At 32.4% G+C, this 14280-nt stretch overlaps 2 protein-coding genes across 2 annotated transcripts in view; both read left to right on the forward strand.

The window, feature by feature from the left end:
• Positions 1 to 914: 914 nt before the first annotated feature.
• Positions 915 to 1685, forward strand: LOC111374261 (NAC transcription factor 25-like). Its single transcript, XM_022996914.1, has one exon. It carries the CDS (start codon positions 915 to 917, stop codon positions 1683 to 1685), a length of 771 nt encoding a protein of 256 aa, XP_022852682.1.
• Positions 1686 to 9083: 7398 nt separating this feature from the next.
• Positions 9084 to 14280, forward strand: part of LOC111374271 (UV radiation resistance-associated gene protein-like) — an 8870-nt gene continuing 3673 nt past the window's right edge. Inside the window, 2 exon segments of the mRNA XM_022996927.1 lie at positions 9084 to 9530; positions 11120 to 11326. Of these exon segments, the coding sequence (XP_022852695.1) occupies positions 9339 to 9530; positions 11120 to 11326 (399 nt within the window). The 5' untranslated portion in view covers positions 9084 to 9338.

Genomic DNA, 14280 nt, shown 5'->3' on the forward strand with positions numbered 1-14280 from the left:
TTCTTCAACTTGACATATATAAATGTGTTTTAGCATGCAATTCTTAAACGATTAACTCAATTTATAATTAAAAAAATTACTAATTACATAATTCAAATAACAACCTTTGTAACGAGCAAAGATTGTATACAAATATAAAAATAAAGCAAAATAGACATTTATTTCCATCAACTTGACTCGTGTTTCCATGTAACTTTAGCCTTTCATTTTCTAGTAATTGTAATTAAGTCTTCTTCATTCCAAAATTATTAATAATTACCCGATGCAAGTTTCGAGAGTTTGCAATTTAATTCCCGAACTTTTCAGATATCGAATTTAACTCCAAAATTTATGAAGTTTTAACAAATGCTCCATTAATACTTCCAATGGATCACTTGCAATTCGATTAATCTTTAAGTACTCCAATTCAACTTTAATTAAACTCCAAATTGCCTTCTTCTTCATCTTCTTCTCCTGATTATTATTTTTTTTTCACGCTTGTAATATGGTTCATCTTCTAGAAGTTTGACTACGTGTCATCCTTTCGTAAAATAATTAACTTTTGAAAACAGAAAATATTTGTTAAAAAATTATTTGAGCCCGTTGAAGAAATAATTTGTAAAAGTTGAAGTAATAATAAATACACCACACTCACAGACACAGTCCCTTCACATTTGAGACTTCCTATCTTTCAAAAGTTACCAAAAAACAGAATCATAGACCAAAAACAATAGCAATATGAGAAGGTGATTATTTCAGCTATAAATAGAGGTATTTGTTGAAGAAATCATGTGCTCGTCTCAAAGAAAACTTTTTCTTCTTCACTTTGCAAATTGTTGTTTGTGATTCCAGAGAAATACGTACTCTCTCACGTATAGAGTTCGAATCCCTTCTGAGAATTTCCAGTTTGCTCAACTCTTCTTACACGCTCGGCTATGGCATTCTCAATACCACCAAGTTTCGTTTTTAAACCCACCGATCAAAAACTGATCACACTTTACTTAAAACCCAAAGCAATGGGATTCCCATTGCCATATAATAGAATTCTTGAACGAAATCTACATGGAAAGAATGGTACCCCATGGATTGTCTTTTCTGACAATGATCCATGGGAAATCGTTGGCGAGTCTGAAGTTGGTGTTTTGAAGAAGGAAATTTACGTGTTTACGAAGTTGGAAAAGATAGGTAGAAGACATATTGTTAGGGTGGCCGGTTGTGGAACATGGGGCGGAAAATCTGTGCCGAAGGATATCAAGAATTGCAAGGGCGAAGTCATTGGCGTCAAGAAGTCGTTTACGTTCAAATTAAATGGCGATTTGAAGCAAGACGAGACAAATATGAAGAAGGGTCGTTGGATAATGCATGAATATACACTGGCAGGAAGTTCTTTGGAGGGAGTGAATAACACGGATTATGCCATTTGTCGAATTTCTTGGGATCAAGAAGAGACTGATCTTGTTGTTCAATCTGGTTTTGGAACAGTAGAAGACATTCATGAATCTCAAAAACGAAATTCAAGTTTTGAACGCCCAGCTGAAAAAAGGGCCCGCATAGATAAAGATTTAGACGATAAGGAGCTGAACTTTGGAGCTAGTATGAGTTGCCACGGTGCGTCGTCAGATAAGTTGGATGAAGATTTTTCAAATTGCCTTCTCAGAATGATTTCCTTCGACGACATCGAATCGACTGACATGATTTGGATATAATGTTGTTTAGTGGTGATTCGAATATTCATGCTTTGATGAATTTAGTTGTAGGATCAATTGTCTGATTTTCTTGTGAAGTTGTTTAAACCCTGTGAAATAAGAATTATGTTGTTCGCATAATATTTTTTAGTGTTTTTACTTTGAACCCCAACAATTAATTGTTTTTGGCTTCAGAAGCAAATTTTTGCAATTATTTGGAATTTCAATGTGTGGCGTCAAATTCTTAATTGAAATGCAGGCATAGTACATATAAGAAACGGGCATAGTTCGTGAAATTGAATTTCAATATCTGTAATAAGTAGCTGTATAATCATTTTCTTTCGGGTCATCGAACCACAAAAGACCAGGAAAACAGGATTGAAAGTTGCCTACAGTATGTTGTACACCTGGATATCAACACATTTGAATCAATAAATTTTCTGATTTTTGAGCAACAAGTTTCAGATGCGCTCATTGGACTTGACTCGGACGGATCCACGGAGGGAACTGTCAGCTTTCTATCCTCTCTTGGTTTCTGAATTCAATATCAGCACATCTGCCACAGTACGAAGAAAAAGGTCCACTGGTGAATGAAAAGTGCCTCAAGCATTGATCCTTTTAAACTCAATTTTCTTGGCTTTGTGAAAATAGCTCCATTGAGATACCGTCATCCTCTTCAAGTTTACCCACTTTATCTCCTTCCACAAGATTTCCTTGGATTGCCCCGGACCTTTCATTTCAAAATTACATTTCAGTTGAACCTTTAGTTTTGAAATTTCTATTCAACATTGGCTTGCAATTAGCATATTGTCTACATACAGCAATAAGTAGATGCACATTTTGCGGATAGGCTATTATAGTACATGACACGAATAGCGGATGCTCCTTTTAAACTCAACTTTCATCATGAAACGGTGGAACCATTGCACGTGTGACTGTTTTAGTCTGTGAAATGGACTTTTTAAGAGGCACACCTTACCTTCATCTTCTGCCGTAATGTACCATGGTGGTTGCTCCGTGAAGATCTCTTCTTTTAGTTTACCATGGGGAAAAGCAGTAGTGACATCCATTTGCTCCAAATTCCATGTCCATTTGACAACAAGAAGTCAGGTGAATAAATTCTAAAATAATCCACTCCTACTTGGGTGAATTCCCTTTCCCTTATCACAAGCCTAGCCTTGTAACTGGGGTTTTCATGACCTGGTGTCCTTTCTTTCACCTAGAATAACCACCTAAAACCTACTACTTTTAGATCCTGGATCTATCAAACCAAATTCCAAAGTATAGTTCTTCATAGGTGAATTCACTTACAAGAATTTTCATAGTTCACAGCACGTTTATAGCTAGTTGGTTCTGGTTCTTTCAGATCACTTATTAATGTTAAAAAATATTGGACCAGATCAGCATATCCATACCTTGCTGGAGGTCCCGTGGCTCTTCTTTGTTTCTTTTACATGTATCAAGATTTGTTTTTGCTGATTCATCTGTATGAATGTAAACTTGGTTCACGAGTCTTTCTGATGCAACCAAGACATCCTTCACATATAATTCGCAATGTTGTCCTCATTTCCCTTTTCAACCTCTTGACCTTTGTTCTTGGTTTTGGGCAATCTCTCTTAAGTGCTCTTCCATAAGGCATGTGTAGCACTTCTTCTATTGCTTCCCTCTTGATTTCGATCCAGAAATTCCTCCAGAAGATTTTCAGTTTTTCTTCCATGGTCTACCTCTTGGCATTAGCCCTTCTCCTGATAAAATTTCTTTCCCCTCTTCTTTCAAATCTATTTCTTGGGCATGAATTTCTCCAATCGCACCCTACAAATCAAGTGTCCCTGCTGTACAGTCTGATCTCTCTACTCAATTTCCACTTAGATGCACTCCGTATCCTGCACCAATTTTGTGAAAGAATCTACATTATCATCTAAAATCTTTCCCTCCACCATCCAAAAACCGAAGAACTTTTGCTTTAATTAAATTCTATCAGGCAGAGAGACTCAACCATGTAAAGTCCGTCCAATCTATCTCATATTTCTGAGGCAGTACTGATCTTTAACATCTAATATGGCATTTGATCCTCTAAGCTCAAGATTATGGTGTTCTTGGCTTTCTTCATTACATGATATCTGCCTTCTCAGTCACTGTCAGCTCAATTGGCAAACCAGCCTCACCCTTCAAAGCCTCATCCAGACCAAGATTTCCCAGACCATTTTCATCTTCCACAAACAGAAATCATTCTTTTCATCAAGTTTTCAACTTCCACCCTAGCATTTGAAATTGCGAATTTCTTGATTATGCAACTTAGATTCCTTCTCAAAGAGACAATTGACCAGAAACAAAGCGGGTGGTGGTCTTAAGCTCAAGCTCTGCAGAGCATTCGGTTTCAATTATTTCTCTTAGAGATTTACCAGAATTAATACAGATAACACTTGTCGATTTTCTGTTGGACAATGGCCAAAAAAATAGGCTGACCAAATAGACGCTGTCACAGCAGCACCTGTATTAATTCTGGCAACACTGCTTTTGTACAAGTAGAGACACTGTTTCTCTTATACCGAATGGTAAGAAATAATTATGGCCTAACTCATTCTGATTGCATGATGTGTCGAGAATGATTTGAGACAATAAAATTTTTACAAAGTGTGTGTTAAGGGATAAATTTCACACTGAATAAAAATAAAAATGCAAACCAATATATAAGGACATGTACTATTCCTCTTAATAAAGTTGACAATTTAAGATGGAACTCCTAGTTGTAATATGGTGTCAAAGCCAATTAAACTCCAATGAGCAATTCGATCCAATTAAAACATAAAAAATGAGCACATAGATTTCAACATTGATTTGCTTAAACAACCACCATTTTACGGATGCATCTTAAGGGGACAAATCCAACCATTTTGCTACATGTAAATTGTCCTTTAACCTAAAAGTTTGATTTCACTCAGAGAATTTCTAATTTGGTAAAATCTTCTCCGAATCGACTCCAAAATACTCTCAACAAAGTGTGAATGGTGATGGCCACCCAATTTTCATTTTTTCTATCTTGTTTTTCCTATTTAGTTTCTGTATAAAGGGCAAAACATTCCGTTGAAGAAATTTTAACTAGTTTGACCATCCAACAAGGATGAAAATGCTATCAAAATGAAAGGTTGAGGATGTAAATCTTATATTTTAAAGGCTGGGGATAAAAGTGCAATAAGTGTCAAAGGTTGGTGACATCTGGGGAACTTTTAAAAAAGTCCTAGTCAAGCCATCCAAAACTTTTTTAGCCTAACCTACTCCAAATAAGTTTTTAAGGCTTCTTTTAAATTAAAATGTCTAAACTATCCTTTCTATATTGTTGATATATCTCAAATGCCCTTAACATAAAATGACCATAATACCATTTCTTCAAACTTTCACGAAAAAGTAATAAATGGAAAACGACTTTTCTTAGAAAAAGATGCTAGTCGTTTTAAACGACTAGAGTCATTTTTCATTTCTTAAAGGCTCCTGCTCGCGATTTGCAAAGCCTATTTTTAAAAGAAAAATGACTCTGATCATTTTAAATTATTGCAGTTATTTTATGAAAATTTGACTAAACAATCATAGTCATTTTCTATTTATCACTCTCAAATTTAGTTGACATCTTGTCTTTTATCATACATGATGATTTAAATTATCTAAAATCAATTGTAAGTTATAAAATTAAAAATTGAATACGGTATTCTTGAAAAGTATATAATGGAACACGATGAATAGTACATAACAAAGTTCGTCTTCCTATAAATTTTCAAACAAAATAAGTTAAAATCAAACAGGATCTAAAAGGTTAGAAGTTTGATTGTTATCTTGTCTTTCATTTTACATGATGGTTTAATTTATTGAATTAATTGTAAATCATTTACTTAGAAATCGAATATGTTCTACTTGGACATTCTGTAATGGAGCATAATTATTAAGTTCATCTTCTTATCTGATTTTAAACGAAATAGGTTGAAATAAAAATTGTTTAAATGGTTAAAGTTTAATTAGCATCTTGTCTTTTATAATAAATGATGATTTAATTTATCGAAATCAATTGTAAGTTGTATACTTACAAATCGAACGTGATAAACTTAAACGTCGTATAGTAAAGCATTATGACTTGTATATAACGAAATTAGTCTTCCTATATATTTTTAAACGAAATAGGTTGAAATCAAATATGGTCTAAAATATTAGAAGCTTGATTGTCATCCGTCTTACATTATACATGATGGTTTAACGTATCAAAATCAATTGTAAGTTCATGTATTAAACATCGAATGTTGTATACTTAAACAACGTGTAGTAAAGCACGATGAATTATATATAATGAAGTTTGTTTTTCTATACTTTTATAAATGAAATGGGTTGAAATCAAGCATGATCTAAAATGCTAGAAGTTTAATTGACATCTCAATTTTCATCATATATGATGGTTTAACTTAATGAAATTAATTGTAAGTCAAATACTTAAAAATCGAATACAATATACTTGAACATATGTATTGTGAAGCACAATGAGTTATATATGACGAAGTTCATCATCCTAGACGTTTCTAAATGAAATAGACTGAAATCATACAAGGTCTAAAATGTTAGAAGTTTGATTGATATTTGGCTTTTATTATACATGATAATTTAACTTATTGCAATCAATTGCAAGTCGTAAAACATGCTAAATTGTATATAACGAAGTTCGTCCTCCTATATGTTTTTAAACAAAATAGGTTGAAATCAAGAATGATAAACAAATGTTAGAAGTTTAATTGACATTTCATTTTTCATTATACATGTTGATCTAGCTTGATGAATTAATTGTTAGTTGTATACTTAAAAACTAAATCTATACTTGAACATCGTATAGTAAAGCACGATGAATTGTATATAACGAAGTTCGTAATTCTATATGTTTATAAATGAAATAGATTGTAGTCAAACACGGTATAAAAGGTCAAAATTTTGATTGACATCTCCTCTTTTATTATACATGATGGCTAAATTTATCACAATCAACTGTAAGTCGTATACTTAAAACCAATTATGATATACTTGAACAACGTGTAGTGGAGCAAGATAAATTGTAAATAACTAAATTCGTCTTCATATACATATTTAAACGAAATACATTAAATGTTGAAGAAATAGATACCAAATTTAATCGCAAATTCATAGAAAAAGACAAGTCTTTCGGAATGACTCCAGTCTTTTTAAACGACATAAGTCATTTAAGGAAAACAACTCTAGACATTTAAAATTGTTTAAGGAAAATAATTCTAGCCGTTTAAAAGACTATAGTCCTTTTTAAAATAAAATGATTGGAGTCGTTTAAAACAATTGCAGTCGTTTAAAAAGACTGGAGTCTTTCTATAACAACTAGAGTCAACTATCAATATTTTGGGAAAAAAATCGACATCATTTCCCTTGTAATATTAAATAAACCAACCTGAAAAAAATAATCCAACATTCACCAAACACAAATTTTAAAGTAAATTGGGTATCATGCAAGAAATTTTAAATCATACTTTTCTTATCTTCCTCTCTTGAAGTAAAAACTAATTGTACATTTATTCCTATTTTCTTAGCTAAACTCATCCACAGGCCAAGCAAGGTTTCTTACACATAAGCCCTTTATGGGGTGGCCGAGTTGATGAGTAGGTGAGCGCGGAGACCTTTTATCATGAGTTCGATTCCCCTTATCGATACTTTTCGATCGAGCCCGTCGCACCAGGCTTGCCTAGTACAGTATACCTGACTGGCGTAGTTTGCAGACTATTGCGTCAACCGAGGGTTTACCCAGTGCGCGGGTTCCCCCGTTATTAAACGAAAAATTTAAGTAAAAATGCATATGTTTCATTTACACGCGTGACTTGTTCTACATTTCTTTTGAGACCATGGTACGAAATATTAAATTCAATAACTACACCAAAAGACTAATGACATTGCAAGACCATTGAGAGAGCTGGATTAAAAATAAGGGATGAATGTTGGCAATCATTGTGACAGATCAGATTCAATAAATTGATATCATAGTTAGCTGTTGGAACAAATGTTGATGAACATAATTGCACCGCTAAAAAACGACGTAATTAAAGAAAATATAAAAAAAAAAAAAAAGAGCAAATTTTGAGGTTAGGGATGAATATTGTTGACAAGTAATGAGGGTTCGATGTGCATAATCAATACAAGACTAAAGAAGGGTAGAGAACAAAAAGTGACGCCTCTCTTATCTACCCCACACAGATACTGTGAATTATACATTCTTTTAGCAAATTAGCTTGGATAATTATAAATCTAACCAAATTGAGGATAAATTAATCGACCTTATATAACAAAGAAACAGCTTTCGTCGCATTAAAAGTTTGAATGCTTCATTGGTGCTTTCTATTCATCCAAGACTATTAGCATGAGAACGGAACTCGTCCCTCTCAGAGTGAGCCACTTGAATACCTACTAACACATTTGCATCAGCTTCACCCTATAGAAACATTGAATTTGGTCGATTAAGAAATAATAGCAGCAAAATGGCGTCATTAATATATGCACGAACATGATACTAATAATGAAGACAAGCTAGGAGATTGTAACCGTCCCCTTTAGTGGAAGAATAAGCTTATATTCCAACGTGAACCCAGAGCATCCAAGAATTACATCAAAGCTTCTAATTTCTTTGGGGAAAATAAAACGAGAAAGAAGCTCATTCTTAATATTTGATTGGCCTACCATCTGAAAGAGATCCAAACTCAGGTCAACTTGTAAACTGATTACTTAACGAGTTTCATAATCGTGCTTTCGATGTAGAAGACAAAGGAAATTTACCTTTTAAGTCAAGAATCTAGGTGTCAACACAAAAAAATATCAAAGATAGCCTAATCGTTTGGTTATGTTTACAAGGCATTTTGTTGCAATCCACGAGAATTGCTACTGTAATCAAGTACCTTTATTCCTATTTTCTTAGTAATGAAACTTCCATTATACTTTTTTTCTTAGTTATCTTAAAATTATTTGATTCACTAGATTTTCCAACAATTCAAATTATCTTCTTTGTCAACTCATCTCTTCTGCTTCATTAAAGCCTTTGTTTCATCTAATATCCTTAACTACTCCACAAAGAAAGCTCATATCATTAATCATATACACCAAAGAGAATCCAATTCATCGAGGCAGGGGAAAGGAAAATCAAAATGCAAAAAATAAACCCTAGACAAATGAAATTGCCTACAATTCCATAAAATTTAATATTAGAAAAATTGAAGAAGAATGATATAATTTACCTCAAAATGAAGGAAAGGAACACAGATTTTTTAGGAGCACTTATGATTTGGGACTTTTAACTAGTTCACACAAAGAAAGCGTTTTTATATAACAGCGCTTTCCTCTAAATGTGAAAAAACGCAATACTTAAAAACGAGAGAGAAACGAGAGAGAAGTCTGTCTGCGAGAAGTGATCAATTTCGACGGCAAGTTGTTTACAGCATCCGTGAAAATCAAAGATTCAAAATTTCCCAATTTTTTACTTCGTATAATGAGGTTGAACTTAACACCAACAGAACCCTAACCCCCACCCCCGGGAATCTGTACTACGATGGTGAAGAACTGGTGGGCCTTCAATGACGATCATTTTTTATTGTTGAAATTAAATATTGTTGATGATTCTTGGATTGTAACTTGTGAATGGAATCGAAGAAGCCTGCTGTGAAGGTGCAAGAAGAGAAGCAGAAGGGACAAGAAGATCAAAAACCGAAAGTAATAGAATGGGAGGATTACGAGCAAGAGCTGGCGCGACTCTGTAGTTTGACATCCGCACTTGAAGAAGCGAAGCGCAAGAAAAATAATCTTGAACAGAAACTCAATTTCCTTATAAAAGTACGCACTTCATCCCAAATCTTTTTCTCCTGTCGTTTAAAATTTTATGATTGGGAAATCCTAGTAAATCTGTTATATTATTCTTCTGTTTATGATTTGGATGGAATTTATTTATTTATTTTTTTGTGGGAATAAGAATTTTGTGTGTGTGTTTCGTGTTTGGAAATTATATTAGTCGTGATAGTTGTTCCATTATCAATGATATATTTTTGGGTGCGCTATGATTGAGTTGTGACCTGAGGTATATTTGTGGGTTAACCTCAACGAAAACCAGTTACCACTCTTTTCTATTATATAACCAACAATTAGTATTAATTGCCTATGGTTGATATTTGATAGAGTAATGCTATTTGAGACTCACTACTGTCATAGTTGCCTATGGTTAGTGATTTGCTGTATTAATATGGTAGTTTTTTAATTGTCTTATTCATTAAACCACTAACCACCACATGTATGTCACATAGGGTTATAAATAGCATTATTCTATTTGATATCATTCTTTAACATAACTATTTCATTTTTATAGTTTACGAAATTGAACTCACAATTCTCTTTTCACGTGGTTTTATGCCTAAAGAGTGGTATGTTGATTATTAAATGTAAATAGGAGAAAACATAGGATTTGGTTTTTGATCTAGTTTAATTGGGCTCTGTGTTATATAATCTACTTGGATTGACTTTTGCGAATCCAAGATAAATATTTGTCGTCCTATTAAGGAGTTTGAAGCTTGTAATAAACTTGCAGATGGTAAAGGGTCAAAACTGATTTCAAAAGTTTTAAATAGACCACGAGACCAATTTAAGTAATCAAAGGTGTTTCTTAAAGTATGTTTGAAATATTCGATATGATAGATATGCAAAAATTCCTATGGTGAAAACTACAAACCCAAGCAATATGCTTCTTAAAAAGGAATTTAGATTTTCTATAATAACTAGAATAGTCTCTTCCATTAAATTATGGTCAAAACTATTTAATTCAAATTCCCCTGCCAAATTAAGATAAGGTGTTAGTTATATCTTGCTACTTGTACTCAATTATGCCAAGCATTGGCATGACTCAGGGGAACCCTAAGTTGGTGCTGATAGCCCTTGTTTGAGCCCCATTTTTCCATCAAAATACACATCTTATTCAACAGTGATTTGACACCATTTCAACCACACATCTTTCAATAAAATAATATTATATGCAAACCCAAAAATTTTCCTTGTTTTTTAACCATACATTTTCTATCCTAACACTATCTCAAAATGCATTTTTTTAATAAAAATGGGGCTCAAACAACCCCTTAATGATTTTGATGGTTTTTGTTGTGATTGCAATTTGTTTGATATATCTAAATGAAGTCACCGTAATTACTGGTGCTGGTATTTTAAAAAAGTTTCCCCTGTAGTCATTGGAGGAAAGAGTTTGCAATTTAGTTTTAGTTTCATTTACTTGCTCTGATCTTATTCGTTATTAGTTGAAAAGAATATTTATTTCAGGATGCATAGAAGAGACTGCTCTTATTCCCTTCTATTCTACTATTGCTTTAATGGAATTGTTTGCTTTTATAATTTCCATGCTTTATGATTACTTTTAATGTGCACAGGTAGAAACTCAAACATTAAGCTGGACCAATGAGCTTGATGAAATGCATGAAAAATTGGAATCTCGTAAATTGGTGAAGGGAAACATGTCAATGCATTCAAAGGTTGTAGGGGAGAAAGTAAGAAAGCAGGAGGAGCAACTTAGTTCAGAAATTAGATCTTTATTGGTTGCTGGAACTGCTCTTTCTGCTCCCAGCAAACGCATGCAGGTAATTTTTCTATATAAGTGACTAAGCTTTTCTTGACCACTTCGTCTTTCCTCAACTCTAGCTTAGCACTTGGGTATTGGTTCTTCTCTTATGACTTGACTTCTTTTGAATTTGCCGAGAAGCTTGAGATCAAGCTATGCTCTTTCATTGTGTCTATTTTCTGTTTGTATCTATTTTACCACACTAGAGGCTATATTTATGAGAGCTCATTGTCACTATCTCCCAGATTTATGACACGGAGCTGGTTATTTCTTTGAAGTGAATATGATGGGGATAAGTTCTCTATAGCTCCATAATTTTAGAGTAATGCTATTTTTAATAGCTTGGTTCCTGCCTATTTGACAAGCTGTACGGGGTGCACGGAGCCATGTATTGGTGTATGTACCTTAGGTGCTGTTCTTATTGGCTTTTTGAGGGTTCTTGAAAATCAAAGAGCGGACATGATTAATCAGTACGCGAACTGTTGCTATTTTTTTTTATCTTTCGAGGTGATGACTAAAGATAACTATTTCTCACGTAATTGATTAATAATTGGAGTGGCTAATCTGTGGCTTTTTCATAAAATTAAATCTTCTATCCTCACATCATCACGTAGCTTTCTAAAAGAAAATTTGTTGTCGCTTCATTTTTGTGGCTTCTGAATGGTTGCCACAATTTCTTTTCGTAATTCAAGTTGTGTGCAGAAAATTTAGTACTGATGTAAAATTGACAATTAGGTCTCTGCTTCATCTTTTGGAATTTTAGATTTTCAGCTAATACTTAAAGTTGAAATTTGTTTTTGTCAAAAAGCAACTTCCTTTGCTTTATGTGTCTAAGCCCCTGTTTAATATGGGCTGCATTACATGCACAGAATTAATTATTATTTAGTTAACAAAATTACATAGTTCATTCATATTCCTTACGGGTTATGGAATTGAGTCTTTTATATTTACTTTCTGTTGAGTAATTCTTTTATTTTATTTTATTTTATTTTATTTCACAGTTATTTATAGAAACTTTTATAACCACTAGTCTTCGTCTCCTACATTGCACGAGTATTGTATTTATTATGTTATTGTTAGTGTGAAATGTATAGAATTTAGGAATAGTATTTGAAGTTTTTGAAAATTAGAAATATTTGTGTCACAAACTAAATGATTTAACAAATTAGAGAACAAAGAAAAAAAAAGAATTGCAGACAAAAATAGAAAAAAAATTACATGGCAAAAATAAAAAGAAACAAAAAAAAGTTATTATAAAGTTTTTAAATTAAATTGAAATAATTAAAATTAAAAATAAATACTATTTAATTAAAATTGAAAAAATTAAGTTTTATCATAAAACAAAAAGAAATAAAAAGAATTTTTTTAAATTGAAAAAAATTAAAATAGAAATAAGAAGTACAGAAACTTTAGAGGAGAGAAAAGAAGAAATATTCATTATTTAATTTTTGAAACTTTTTTTTTAATTTTTTATTGTATTTTTTAATTTTTTTAAAAATTTTCTTTTTTTCTTCATATTATAAATAATTTTTTGTTCGAAACCAAATGTTTATTGTTGTAAAAGAAATGAAGCCATTATATGTGAAATGCAAGAAAAAAATAAAAGGAACAACTCAGAAAAGTACTCTTGGTCCAATGACTAAGTAAATCTTTTCACACCATGAATTCCAATAAGGCTATGTTTGATAGACATTTATTTTCCATGGAACTTGGAAAATCAATTCCATCTTCCACTTTTCCATTGTTTGATAGCCCCCCCTTTTTTTTTCTAGAATTCATTTTCCACATTTCTTGCCACATAAGCCATTTTCTACCTTTTCCTTGAATTGGAATTCTCACCAATATGGTGAGAATCCCAATTTCCAGCTATTGTAGCGGTTTTTTTTTCTGTGCAATGAAAACAAATTTTAAGAATTATTGTAAAAAAATATTTTCCCTTGATAATTTTCGTGTAAAACAAAGTCAAACGAACACCAAAAGATAGATGATTTTTTTGAATTTTTTTTTTTGACAATGAAAACAAATTTCTTCCCCAATACCAGTAAAATCTATCCCTTTAATTGGCAATTTTCATGTAAAACAAAGTCAAACGAACACAAAAAAACACTTTTATGTCAACATTTTTCACGAGAAAAATTATACCAATCAAATACAATAATTTATAATTTTCAGGAAAATAATTTCTAGACAATTCAATTCCTTTGAATTCGTTTTCAATTCAATTCAATTCCATCTTTGCAATCAAACGGACCCTAAGATTTAAAGAATCTTAATTTCATGGAACTCACAGAACTGTAACTCTCTGTCTTAGGTTCACATTTTATTCCTTTCCAGCCAGCTTGATTAGGATGCTTTGGTCTCCACTGTAGCAGAATACCGTCTGAATTAATGATGACTGCTGTAAAGTTAATTAGAGCTTGACCTGCAAATCACAAAGCAAAGCAATTTTCAAATCTAAAAATTCCTACTTCAAAGATAATGCTAACATGATAAACTAGCCTACATCAATTGAGAATTTTCATTACTTTGCTATTTTGTGCAGGCTGTGCAACTACATTATAACAATGATATTTAAAGATTTCGTGACCTTCCATTGTGTCAAATGTTAAAAAGAATTGAATAGAAATTGTATGAATGCTAAGACCTAACGAGGCTGTATAGCAACTGGACGCTTAATCTACTTCAAGGGAAGACAAGTTCAACAAATAAACACAATAGAATGTAGCTCATGTATCATAATGATTGCTTAACTGAAATATATTATTTGATCAAAGTTGAAAAGAATCAGTGTGAAAATATTTAGGTCTACTTTGTCAATCACGTGGTTACTCGTGCCAATTGAAAATGGGAGTTGAGTTAAAAACTTATACCATGATATTTGATATAGTGCAAATGAAAATAGGAGTTGAATATAAAATATCGAACAGCGTGCCAAATGAATACCAGACTTGAACAAAAATAAACCAAAATACC

This window comes from Olea europaea, unplaced genomic scaffold (assembly GCF_002742605.1).
Source record: "Olea europaea var. sylvestris unplaced genomic scaffold, O_europaea_v1 scaffold1224, whole genome shotgun sequence".
NCBI lineage: Eukaryota > Viridiplantae > Streptophyta > Magnoliopsida > Lamiales > Oleaceae > Olea > Olea europaea.

Bases quoted from the DNA above. Each gene is read 5' to 3' on its own strand.
- LOC111374261 (XM_022996914.1), top strand. From the start codon at position 915: ATGGCATTCTCAATACCACCAAGTTTCGTTTTTAAACCCACCGATCAA.